This window comes from Helicoverpa armigera, chromosome 11, assembly GCF_030705265.1.
Source record: "Helicoverpa armigera isolate CAAS_96S chromosome 11, ASM3070526v1, whole genome shotgun sequence".
NCBI classification, from domain to species: Eukaryota; Metazoa; Arthropoda; class Insecta; order Lepidoptera; family Noctuidae; genus Helicoverpa; species Helicoverpa armigera.
In genome coordinates, this window is record NC_087130.1 from 1,097,109 (window position 1) to 1,110,788 (window position 13,680).

Genomic DNA, 13,680 nt, shown 5'->3' on the forward strand with positions numbered 1-13,680 from the left:
GGCAGAGTTCTGCGGCTGGTACAAGCCAGGCGTCCGCAACCGCAACTGTCATCGCGGCAACTCAAGCCTCAGTCTCAGAGGCACCGTCGTCTGCGCAACCACAGCAGGAGTGGCAAACTGCCTCTAATAGGAAGAAAGACAGGAAGAATAAAAAGAAAGTGGTTACGTCGAAAGAGGCCGCTGCCACCATCTTAGGCGGTGCTAAGCCCTCGTCGTCACAAGCCAAAGGACGGAAGAAAAATAAAAAGTCACGGAATCGACGCAGAAAGCTTCGCGAACCGAAGTCAGCTGCCCTGGTTCTGACGCTTCAACCTGAGGCAGCAGAAAAGGGGCTTACCTACAAAGATGTCCTGACAAAGGCCAGACAAGCGGCCAATCATGAAGAGAACGGTATCACCGACATCAGATACCGTCGAGCTGCAACGGGGGCTCGACTTTTTGAGTTCACGGGAACCAATGGTGCTGCAGAAGCGGATCGTGTAGCTGAACAACTGCGCCAGATCTTTCCGGAGGGCATCCGGATTTCAAGGCCAACAAAGTGTGCCGAACTGCGCATTGTCGGCCTTGACGATTCTGTCACCGAAGATGACATATGTGAGGCGGTTGCGCGCAGGACGGGCTGCTCCCAGGAGGCGGTGCGCGTCAGCGCAATTCGTGCTGGTCCTGGAGGAGCCGGTTCTGCCAGAATTCGGTGCCCCGTAGCCTCTGCCAAGATGTTAGGCGAAGCCAATCGACTTCTCGTTGGCTGGAGCTCCGCAAAGGTTCAGGTTCTGGAGACAAGACCTATACGGTGCTATAAGTGCATGGGGTTAGGACATACCTTTCCTCTATGCACTTCTACCGTGGACTACGCCGGACTTTGTTTCCGTTGTGGAAAACCAGGTCATAAGGCAAATACCTGCACTGACGATCCCCATTGCCTGGGTTGCGAGGCAGCAAAGCTGCCCGCAAATCACGCAGTAGGAGGAAAGGGCTGTAAGACCCCAGCCAAGCCAAAGAGGGGGAAGACGGCCGCCAACATCCAGGCCACCCCCCATAGCGAAGTATTGCCAGACCAAAGGCAACAGGAGATAGAAATGATTATCGAGGACTCTAATGGACCAAGTCCGTAATCACAAAATACTCCAGGCGAACCTAAATCACTGTGCCGGTGCACAGGACTTGTTTCTGCAAACCATGGCAGAGTGGTCGATAGGCGTGGCCGTAGCTGCAGAACCATATTTTGTCTCTCCCCGCCCTAACTGGGTGGGTGACGTGGACTCGTCTGTAGCTATAATCGGCTCAGCGGATCCCAACTGCACTCCTCCTACACTCAAGGAAAGGGGCTCGGGATACGTTGCAGCTAAGTGGGGTGAGGTTATCATCTTCGGCGTATACTTTTCTCCGAATAGGACCCTTCCCGAGTTTGAAGACTTCCTTGACAGACTTGGGGCCTCTGTTCTTCGGATGGCACCAAGCCAGGTCTTGATCATGGGGGACTTCAATGCGAAGTCTACTGCATGGGGCTCCTCCCGACCTGACATACGAGGACGTGCTGTCGAAGAATGGGCGGCGGTAACTGGACTCGTTCTTTTGAATAGGGGGTCAGTTAACACGTGCGTGCGGTGGAACGGGGGTTCAATAGTGGATCTCACTTTCGCTACGCCGGCTCTGTCCGCGCGCGTACTAGATTGGCGGGTTGTGCAGGATACTGAAACCTTATCCGACCACAGATACATTCGTCTGGATGTATCTGTGTCTTACTAATGACGCTGCTGCTCGACATTCGAATGCCCAAAAGTTTCCACGATGGGCACAAAAGCAGCTTGATAGGGAATTACTGGAAGAGGCCGCCATTGTTCAGGCGTGGCTATTGCCACCAATACGCTCAGAAGCGGCCGACGTCAACGTCGGGGCCCATCGTTTCCGGAGCGCCATGACGACGATCTGTGATGCGGCCATGCCTCGTGTGCGCCGGCGACCTTCTAAGAAGGAGGTCTACTGGTGGTCTCAGGAAATGGCGGGCCTCCGGCAGGCCTGTATTCATGCGCGGAGGTGCTTCTCTAGCGTCCGCAGGCGACGCCAGCGCAGCGACAGCCTTAACATCTTAGAGGCTGAGCTTTATGAGACGTATCAGGTTGCACGAGAAACTCTGCGGGTGGCGATAATTCGGGCGAAAGACCAAAGCAGAAGCGAGATGCTGGATGGCCTTAACCGCGATCCCTGGGGACGCCCGTATCTCTCAGCAAGGAACAAACTTCGTGCTCAGGGCCCCCCACTTACGGAGGCCCTCGAACCTCAGTTCCTTAGCCAAGTAGTGGAAGCCCTATTTCCCAATCGGGCAGAACATTTACCTCCAGTTATGGCTCCGCCTGAGGAGGAACAGCACGATGAACAGGAGATCCTGCCAATCACTGAGGCGGAGATGAATACTGTGATTTTGAAGGCGCGCTCCAAGAATAAAGCTCCCGGCCCGGATGGCGTACCCTCCAAGGTACTAGCCATGGCACTGAGCGATGCGATGAATGATCAGCTGAAGGAACTGTTCGACGCGTGTTTAACGTCGAGACAGTTCCCTGAGCCTTGGAAGGAAGGACGCTTAGTGCTTCTGCAAAAGCCGGGTCGGCCGCCAGATTCACCTTCGGCTTACAGACCCATTGTCCTGTTAGACGAAGCGGGTAAGATGCTGGAGGGGATTCTGGCCAGCCGCATAACTCGACACCTTAATACGACCGGCCCCAACCTGTCGGATGCCCAGTATGGCTTTCGAGCCGAACGATCGACTGTGGATGCCATATTGCGCTTGAAAGCAGAGGCGAGGGAAGCGGTCGCCGAAGGGAACGTGCTGTTGGCGGTGTCACTAGACATCGCCAATGCATTTAACAGTCTGCCATTCAGCTGCATAGGTGAAGCGCTCCAATTCCACGGAGTGCCTACATACCTGAGGCAGCTAGTGGCAGACTACCTGAGAGGACGGAGCGTCTGCTACCAGGGACGCGACGGGCGCATGGTACGGTGCTCTGTTACGTGCGGTGTTCCTCAGGGGTCAGTCCTGGGACCACTCCTGTGGAACATCGGATACGATTGGGCCCTGCGTGGCGGCTTTACCGCCGGGCAGGGTGCAATTTGCTATGCAGATGACACCCTCGTTACCGCTCGGGGTGAGACTTTTGACGAAGCAGCTCAATCGGCAATCCAGTGCGTGTCCCTGGTCGTCAGCCGTATTGAAGCGCTCGGACTGCGCGTTGCTCTGGAGAAGACGGAGGCCCTAGTATTTCATGGACCCCGGCGTCGTCCACCTGCCGGGGCCCACCTTGCCCTTGGGACTACAAGGGTAAGAGTTCAAACCAAAATGAAATACTTGGGCCTGGTAATAGACCGATTGTGGAACTTTCGCGAGCACTTTTTACAGCTTCAGCCAAAGTTAATCAATGCTGCGTCCTCCCTTGGTCGATTGTTGCCGAACTCGGGCGGACCAAGCGCGATATGTCGGCGGCTTTACACGGGGGTGGTTAGGTCGATGGCGCTCTATGGAGCACCGGTGTGGGCTGATTCTTTGAGGAGTCCCTCAAATAGGGCTTTACTGCGTAAGCCACAGAGGATCATTGCGAACAGAGTCATCCGCGGATATAAGACCGTTTCTGCGGAGGCCGCATGCGCCCTGGCTGGAACCCCCCCGTGGGATCTAGAGGCACAAGTGCTCGCGGAGATTTATTCCCGGAGAGCTAATGCTCGCTCGAGCGGCGACTGTCCTCCGCCCGAGCTTGTGAGAAGATGGCGCGAGCAGGCGCAGGAGGATGTCCTGTCCGAGTGGAAGGAGAGACTGGCGGCGCCTACTGCTGGTCATTGGACTGCGGCGGCAATAGGGCCAATTCTCGAAGAGTGGGTGGGAAGAAGGTACGGAGTGCTGTCCTTCCGTACCACCCAAATTTTGACCAACCATGGGTGCTTCGGGTACTATCTGCATAAGGTGGCTAGACGGGAACCTACCCCCGTGTGCCACCAGTGCGGTAGTAGCCCGGATACACGCAGCACACCATTGAGCTGTGTCCCGCCTGGGACGAGCAGCGCAATGCGTTGGCGGCAAATACCGGACAGGACTTCTCGCTGCCGAATTTGGTGAGGGTGATGATCGGCAGCGAGGCGGGCTGGAAAGCCATAGATACCTTCTGCGAACAAATAATATCGCAGAAGGAGGCGGCGGAGCGGGTCCGTGAGGCAGACGCTCATGCGGACCCAATTCGTCGCCGGAGGGTGGGCAGGCGTCGGACGCGTTACGCCGGCCAGATGCCGCCCTAGCAGCAGCCAGTGGGTAGCAGTCCGGGGAACTCCTGCTACCTGCATTGCACGAGCTGCTGCTGAGAAGGATCGCCAGTAGATGGAGGCGACCAGCCACTGCCGAGAGGTCACGAAAGTCGTCTCTGGTCCTCGTGGCCCCTCTCTAAAAGGCAGAAGACGGCACAAACGCTGAGGTTTTTAGTGGGTGCAAGCCCCACATAACCCACCGTCTCCCCGGGCGGTGTGTGTATGCGTCAGGCATTTTCCTCAGCCGAAAAAAAAAAAAAAGGTATCCATAGTTCGCGTAGTTTCCCCATTCCTAGTCCATTAGCATCTCAATCACAACAGCCCAAGTAGTTTTCATCCATAGGTAGCAACAGTTTAGCACTGAAACGGGGATAGTCCTTGAGTACATTTCTATAGTGTATAAAGGGATAATCGTCGGTTTTGTGTCACCATTTCATTAAAGTTGTCTCAAAAGGGCTTCAGCGTGTTGGCTTCGGCCCCACGTTTTCCTGCCGAAAATTCGGAACTCTGTAGTCCCGAGGTCTGGAAGAGACATACAAAATAATAATAACATATAACGCAACAAATTCGGAGAGTGGGGGCTCGTGACGCCACGTCTGGGTATGTAAAATTTGTACTAAGCAGTGACTTAACACAAAATTCAAGCGTGTTATATCTTCGTTATTATTTGTTTGTGAGAAGAAGAAAAGAAAAAATACGTGTCCATTATTTTAGGGTTATCTAAAAGACGGACTAATTACTTTTTTTAATTCACCATTCCTATTTCATAACATTCATTTCTATACATTTTAAGACAGTGTAGTATTGCTCTTGAAGTTCCACATCAGGTGTTTTACATCTTCAATTTTTATAAGTCAACAGAGAGTGCTTATCAGATTGAACAACTTTTGCTGAAACGTCATACCTCTATATGCTATAGTCTAGCTGGGACCCTGGAGTTCCACATCAGGTGTTTTAGATCTTCAATTTGTATAAGGCAATAGAAAGTGCTTATCAAATTGAACAACTTTTGCTAAAACGTCATACCTGTATATGGTACAGAGAAGCTGGGCTCTTGGGGTTCTACATAAGGTGTTCCAGATCTTCAAATTTATTATCTCAGCTGAAAATGCTCATCACATGAAACAATTTTTGCCATGGCACCATTTTTGTATCTCTTATAGTTTTGTTGGTCTGTTGGTGTTCTGCATCAGGTCTTCAAGTTTCGAAGATAAATTATACCCTATATGTTGACCAGGCTTAATACTGATACAACAAAGAAAAAATCATTGAAATCCGTTCAGTAGTTCCGAAGATTAGCGTGTACAAACAAACAGACATACAGACATACAGACATACAGACAATTTTTTTTTTTTGGATTTGTGCTCCATTACTGTTTCTAAACCCCACCCAATTATTATTTTTTTAATATATTCAATGTACAGACACACTTTTTTTACAGATTTATTATATGTATAGATATAGATAAATGTGATGTTTCAAAGTGCGGTTCTTTTGTGAAAGATATTTCTGAACTATTTTCGTGTTAGATAAACTGACAGGACTCTTGTACGTTGAATTATCTCTTCAAATGGTTCCTTAGCGTGCCTTAGGAAAAAGCGTTGAAACTATAAATTCTATTCAACACATTCTTTGCCGTCAATTTTATTAAACTGCGTACGGTTAAAAAAATGAGTCTGAATGGGAAAACATTACAATGTGGCAATTTTTCTTTATCAGCCGTCATACTGACATTCCCTTCCTTCTTATTCATGACTTCTTTCACGCATTGTTGCCAAAACCAAAACCCTTTGTAATATGTTAAGCAATTCAAACTCTTTCCTAGGAGTGAGAAGTGGTAACCAAGTTTGTAAACTACTTCTATATATCTTAATCGGTTTGTATTCATTATGCCAGTTCAATCAAAATCAAAAGTCATTTATTCAAATTAGGCTGCAAAACAGCACTTTATGAACGTCAGAAATTTACAAAAGACAGCCTCCAAAACGTCCACCCTTCACCACTTCCTATGTGTTTTTGCTGGAGAGAAGAAATGGAATAAGACCAAACTCCCCAGCAACAACCCAGTTGAGAATGAGGAAATACTTTAACATCTCAATCCATCTTTTTTAAAAACCGATAAAAATGATAATGTGGATAGCAATATTGGAAAGGGTTTAATACCAAAGAAAATAAGACATTAAATCATATTATCAGAAACTTTGAAAGCAATAAATTGTAATCAATAGTACAGACGTTAATGACACCAATTAAATAATCGTAAAAAAACGATACTTATCTGTTACACCGAACGTGTATTTATTACTCGATCGCATGTTCTAGTATCGAGTAATTTATCGATTCCATATTAGCTTCTCAAAGCACACAAATATATGACCTTAAGGGAAATTCAAGATCATTTTTAATGATATTTTGAAAGTCAACGTCAGATTAAAAGGAATTATTGTTGGATACTTAACAAGATTATTTATAGGATTATTTAAATTAGGCACGTAGTTGCTTTAACTCGGATAATAGTGTCGCAATTTGAAATTATGATCGAGTTGGAATAGTAATAACGAGCTATTTTTTAAGCCCGTTATGGGAAAATGTTTGACGTCGATTTATAAGACCACCGCTATTTTGGAGTTAATCCTTTGAAGCCGCCTACCCATAATCGTGTTTATTAAAGTATCCACCTGTAGGCTTAGACAAAATTATTTGCAAAAAAAACCTACTTACCATTTAACTTAAGACTCCACAAATTGATTGCAGTTTTATTCTCATTTTTTCTCAAGAACTTTATTTTCTTACATTTAATTATACTAAGACATTTCAGCAATAACATAAATAACAATTACCACTAAAAACAAGACTGTAATAAGCTGAACATTCTCTCGACAAGCTTTCATCAACATTGTTACCAGTTTCTTAAAATTCAAAGAAAACGTGAGATATGAATTAAATGGACAGATATCGAGCGAAGATCTCGACGTAATGGCTCCCTATATCTTTTTAATTGGAAATGTTTTTTGCCTGGACACATATCTCGTGGGGAAGCATGTGAGAAAAACACATGCCTTTATGTATACCATTCATCTTAGTGAATGTTGTGTGGGTTAAGTTAGAAGATGGGTTTGACAGAAAAGTATTGAAAAAATCGAGCAATGTCTATTATTTTTAGAACAAAGAAATAATCCTTGATGGAAGGAATTTCGTACAGGATTACCCTAACGTAGGATCAATCCTTTAAAAAGTTTACTTAAAAGTTTAAAGTTGACATTGACATTATAATACGCAATACGGGAAACATTTTTGTAGAGACAAAGGATTTAGGAAACTTGTTAAATACCTATGTAGTCTGTTACAGAACCATTTTTTTTTTAAACATGTGACTTCAAAACTGTCACAATAAATGCCTCAAGAACATTAGCAAAATGGGTTAGGGGGAAACTCGCCTCTGGGCCGCGGCTCAGATTACACGGTATAATAACAGTCGGGAAAACTGGTCCGAATGTGCGGGCCAGATTACTATGTGAAAAAAGTAACGTAGGTAAATCGACCCATTGGGACTTAATTTCATAAAATCCGGTAGTTGTAAAATTTTTCACAGCTCAAAATCGTCAGGAGGCAAAAAGACTTAGATCTTTTTCATAATTTTCACCATAAATATAGTTATCACCATAAAAAAAGGAAAAATAAAAACTATGTATCAAATATCTATAGGAACTTCATTATTTAATGAAGTTCCAGTTTTCCCGACTGTTATTATACCGTGTAATCTGGGCCGCGGCCCAGAGGCGAGTTTCCCCCTAACCCAGCAAAATACACATTAAACTATAAATAATTTCTGCCTCTCCAGTCTCCAAATTATATAATTTGTTTATCAAAATCGCTACCGCTCCTAACTCAACCCGCCCACATCTGAAGCAAGCGTAAGATATTAGTAAATCCAAAGTGTCGATATTACCGTTTCTATACAAAATGGTGTGAGATTCCTAGGCGGTCATTCAATATAAACTATTGCGATTTGTCCAGTCATTTGTACGCTGCGCAGGACCATATAAATGGTCTCATGTGCTGCCGTGCCTTCGTTAAAACCCGTTTTTATAATATTTCCTTTTGTTTATGTTTCCTGCGGTTTTTGTTGTTAATTGGCGTATTAGTTCAGTATTGTTTTTAATTGATTATGATGAACTATTATGTTGTTAGGTTGACGCTTGTTTTTTTATAGGAATTTGTAGTTTGATTGCTCCGACGCCTTTTGCGTTGTTAAGTTTCTTCTTATCTTGTTTACTTAATCGGTTTGTGGTTTTATGTTGAAAGTGATTATGTGTCTGTATGTCTTACTTTTTATGATTTGAAGCCTAAGAAATAGACAGTAAATTGTTTTTTTTTTACTTTGACTATCCGCTCGACACCTTGTGCATACTATGCCAATTAGGCCTTTTTTCTAAGCTACACACAACTTAAGCTACGTTTCTCCAATTTTCTATCAAGTGAAATAATAAATTCCAACAATATTGAACTACAATAAATATTATTAATTATTAGTATAATTACTTTTAAATCCCTGATGACAAAATGACGAAATACGAAACTACCTTACAATGACTTTACCTTAATCAATAAGCAATGCAATCTTAGGCCCGGTTTTATGTCGTCCAATTAAAATCGAATAAACTGGCACCTCCCATGTTGATATCAATAAGCAAACCCGTGAGAGATGCATTTGTATTTGTTACTACCGCTGCGATTGTGACAAAGAGTAGGCTAGGGGAAGAAGTGACATAAAAAATGCCTAATATTCTGCAGACTGGACTTTCGATATACTTAGGGTGCTACTGATATAATTACCTAGAATTTCAATTCCTAAATAATAATTCAGTAGCCATGCCTGAATTATAAATTTCCTTTTTTGAAATCGGTTAAAGAGTTAGACAGTACCTATAAGTGTTTTTAAAAGGTGTTAGAAAAACCAATATGACAGGAGGATGATGAAGATGATAGCAAAAACATGTAACCATTTATTTTCTTATTGACACTTACTCCAAGTTTTGATATTGGTGCCTCTAGTCTGTTTATTAAAACTATAAATTAGTTCATGTTTACAAGCAGTGTTTAAGGACTTTGGACTACATTATAGCCCATAATGTTGGTGCTTTATGGTAATTGACTATCATAGTTAGTCGTATTATGCCATCCTTGGATAAGAAATTACCTATTTTATACAGCAAACTTTGTGATGGAGTTCACACCAAACTTACTTCGTAATAATATTGTTGAAAACTGCAGTTTCATTAAATTGGTTTAATCATTGTCGTGTACTTTTTGTATCTATAGGCAAACTATTATCATGTCGGTGTTTAGCTCTAAATTACAAAATAGGGATTCGGAATTTTTACAGAACAGTTTTCTTTGCCTCTTGTCCTTTCAACAAATATATTTACTATTTTATATTATGCCTACTTGACCATCTACATGTTTGTTCAAATGATTGCGTATTACTAGTATGCCTGGGAATCAAATATCCAGCGGGGCCAATAAATTTGCAAAGAGCAATCGCTTCTGATATTAGCTATATGAGATATTTGCTGTTAGCCAATTACATGCTAGTTGATAAATATACGACATTCTGCGCATGAGCAAAAGAATTATATTTGGATTATGAAATCGATTATTTATGTATGACCACCAACATTCATTATTTACTATGTTATAAGCTACCTCTAGATCTGTTTTTGAGTATTTGTTGTTATAGCGGCAGCAGTAACACAGGAAATACATCTGTTTATCTGTGAAAATTGTATCCGTATAGCTATTACGTACCATATAATATAGTCATTACCATATCAACAGACAGATAAACTGACAGCTTAGTTTTAGGAACAGGGTCCCATTTTTTCCTTCGGGTACGGAACCCTATGAAGCAAATTCACACCAACACAGAACAAACTCTACAATAAATTTTCAACCCAGCAAGACATTAAAAAATACTTCATTACCATTACTAGAGCCCTAAGAAGGTTAGCATACCAAGCTCACGACAAACTGGAGATCATAAATTGAAATCCGATATTGATATAAATAAAGGTAAATCCATACGTGACGACGCGAACCGTCGCATGTGTGATAATATCGTAGCGGTTATCCGAGCCCTTATTTATTAGTGTTCATATTAATTGCAAATATGTTCACGATAGCTTATGTACAGTCGACAGAATTCAAGACGAGTAGCTTCTTTATAATCGATCTTGGACGGCGGCGTTTCAATTTTTTAATATCTTAGGAAGAGTTTTAAAATTTCGGAAGGCACAGCTGAAAATTGTATTTTAGACTTGAAAGTTCACTATAATTTAGGAGTGTAAATCCTTACTAAATTATAAATTCAAAAGCGAGTTTGTGTATTTGTTATGCTGTCACGCCAAATAGATTATAGCCATATAGCTGATTGAGATAAAAAGCATGGTGATACGTTATTGAAACAACCAAATTGCTTCGGGACAAGAAATAAATCACAGGTGGAATTTAGTTATACTATAAGAAAATACCTATTATTTCCTGTATTTTCCTGTAGGTATATATTTGATCGTAGGTATCTTTTTCAAAAATAATATCATTATGTTTTCTTTTTTTACAAAAATAAAGTTTTACATCAATCGTACTTAGGTACTACAAACCCGTCTGAAATACTCGGATGCTAAATTCTTGCATATAAACCAATCTCTTTTGTCACTAGTACTAGTAACTCCATGTATGTTGTTCCCAAACACATGTATGTAGGTATTGAATATGTATGTTATCAGGGTCTAGGTTGGAGGTTGCTTGCTTTATACCCTTACGTGTGCTGATATGGAACTCGGATGAACTGGTGATAGGTTTAGAGTATGTCGAAGAAGAATAACAAAAAAATGGTGTTGAAGTTATGGGTTTCCTACTTTTAATACTCTTATTGCTCGGTTAGCAGAAAAATATGAGTTTTGCTTACGAACAGAAGCTTTTAAAGGTTATATATAATAACTATGTTTATATCAAAAAGCACTTATGCACATAATATTTATGATATCTAACAATATAGTTACGTGAAATCATCATCCATCAAAATCAATTTGTCTATATGTATACTGCCTGGGTATTTTTCCAAAATATTTTAAGGACGTAACCTTATGAATACTGCAAGGCCTCCGAATGAAAAAGGTGCCCAAACCGTACCACTCTTTTTACAAATCTTTTCTACCACAAATAAAACTACTCAGTTCTGTAAGTAAAACTATTCCGTGCTCATAGCATATAAACATTAGTCACAGCGACTAACAATAGTCTTAAGTTACACGGAACATGGTTGAGTTGCATCTGCGTATAAAATAATTTGAATTAACGGGTTGAGATTGTAGGAAATATGGCTGGGAAATTGCGTTGAATTTGTTGGGCTAAAGTTTAAAAAAATAATGCTTTGCTATGTTTTTTTTTAACAATAAAGGAAACCTAAATTACGTTTCAATTCTGACATAAAATCTAAATCAGGAAGTTTCTGCGACACATGTAGGTAAACCTTTTTGCTATCAACAAATCCCTTTTGCCGTTCTGAGACATGCAGACCTAAAATGTATTAATCGAACCTAAAATTGATTGTTACGAAGGATTACTTAATATAGACTTACTATTCATATATGCAGGATCCACTTCTCCATGTAAACAATACGACAAAGTTTTCTCCAACCATTAAAACTGCCAACAAAAGCAGTTAACCCAATAAATAACAACCACAAATATAATTGGTTTAAAAAGCGAATATTCTTTAAAAAGTTCGTTTTAATCAAAACATTGGTGCGACACCTTATGCGGATAATTGTAGGCAAATTGCCTGATGGTTTAACGAGGCGGGAGAGGACACTTTTTATTGCGCATCTTCCTTGTGGGCTGCATTTACACGGTATAGTAACAATGTGTTAATAATTAAGCAATTGTTGAAGGATATGGTATTTGGATTAAGTATGTATGATTTAGAAACGGTTTAAAAGTGAAGTTGATAAAGATTTTCTAGGTCTAGCATAGTCATGACATTTCAAAATTATGATCGTTTCGTGCAGTTATTGCGTTTGATAAATAATTAAAAGTTAAATAAATAGCTTACAGATTGTCAATTTTTCTTCAGAAAAGATTTGGGTAGATTTCCCTCCTTTAAAGTAAGGCTCGATCTTATGCTTCAACAGGAGTTGTAATATTACTATTGATATACTTCTGTCTGAGCGGCAGCCACTTTTTATCTTCTCCTTCACATTTTTGTAGGTGTCAAAGTATGCAAAATATTTCGATTCCCATTACGGTATCATGTGATGTGCTTATTATCTTATTTAACGATAATAAGGCAGTTATTCTGTACACGTTGATTTTCTACTGATTGTTTCGTTCCAAGAGAAATCTTTTTATCATTTTTAAGTTACCATTTAAATAATGTGAAAAAAGTGTTTTCTTCCCGACCGCGAGCCGCAAAGGTGGATAATTTTATAAAATGAGACGTCGATCTACTACAATTTTTTAAAACTATTTATTAGATATAAATCATATATTTTCTATAGTGAAAACGAAGCAATGTAACAAAAATACAATTTTTTTTTTGAGATAGCGTGCATGAATATGTTGGCATTATTATGGATAGTTTGACATTAGATCAAAAGTTATTATTTAAAAATCACTTACCAAAAGCTCCACCTGAAACACCAAAGACATCGAATATTAACAAAATTATTATAACACACAAGAAATCGAAATTACTCGCAGTATTTTCTCGGTAATCCAAACTTATAATACGCACATTCGCAATTGAGTCCCTTAGCGGAACGTAATACGAGTAATGAAGGTTTGTACGCACAAAATTGTATGTTAAAATAATAAATTTCCCGCGAACTACCACGTCTGGTACGATTATGACACTTAATTGAAAAATTCGGTTATCGAAGATCTGTTTTAAGTGCTTTCGTAGAAAATTTCGAGCGGCAACAAGCGAGGGTTGACATTTCAAGTTTTTTTTTTTGCTGGTGACCAAGGAAGTTACTGTCTATACAGCCTTATTTTTTCTGACATTATTTTTGCCTAATTATAGGTCATGCCTACGCTACGTCATAAACACTTATTAAAAAAAAACATATTGGAAAGAAGTATAATATTTTTTAAGAATTTATGTGTAAATAATATAGTGACAACCTAACCAAAATCAATTTTTGCTAAGAAAATAAAAAATATCTGTATATTTTTTTCTGGTTACTGTTAAATTGTATCCATATTATAACCAAATAATTACAGTTTAATATTTTCACTTACCACGTCAAAATCTTACCAATAAATAAAAAACATGGCCGCTAGCCCTGACATGTACCATCACCATCCTGTCTAAGTAATGGCCTTCGAATACCCCC

The 13,680-nt window shown here is 41.0% G+C and overlaps 1 protein-coding gene across 1 annotated transcript; it reads left to right on the plus strand.

Annotated features, from left to right (window-relative positions):
• The first annotated feature begins 992 nt into the window (after positions 1-992).
• Positions 993-1,746, plus strand: LOC135117541 (uncharacterized). The gene has a single exon (XM_064036941.1). It carries the CDS (start codon positions 1,096-1,098, stop codon positions 1,744-1,746), a length of 651 nt encoding a protein of 216 aa, XP_063893011.1. The 5' UTR covers positions 993-1,095.
• Positions 1,747-13,680: the final 11,934 nt, after the last annotated feature.

What these genes read in the sequence shown, in the direction of transcription:
- LOC135117541 (XM_064036941.1), top strand. Translation starts at nt 1,096, where the DNA reads ATGGACCAAGTCCGTAATCACAAAATACTCCAGGCGAACCTAAATCAC.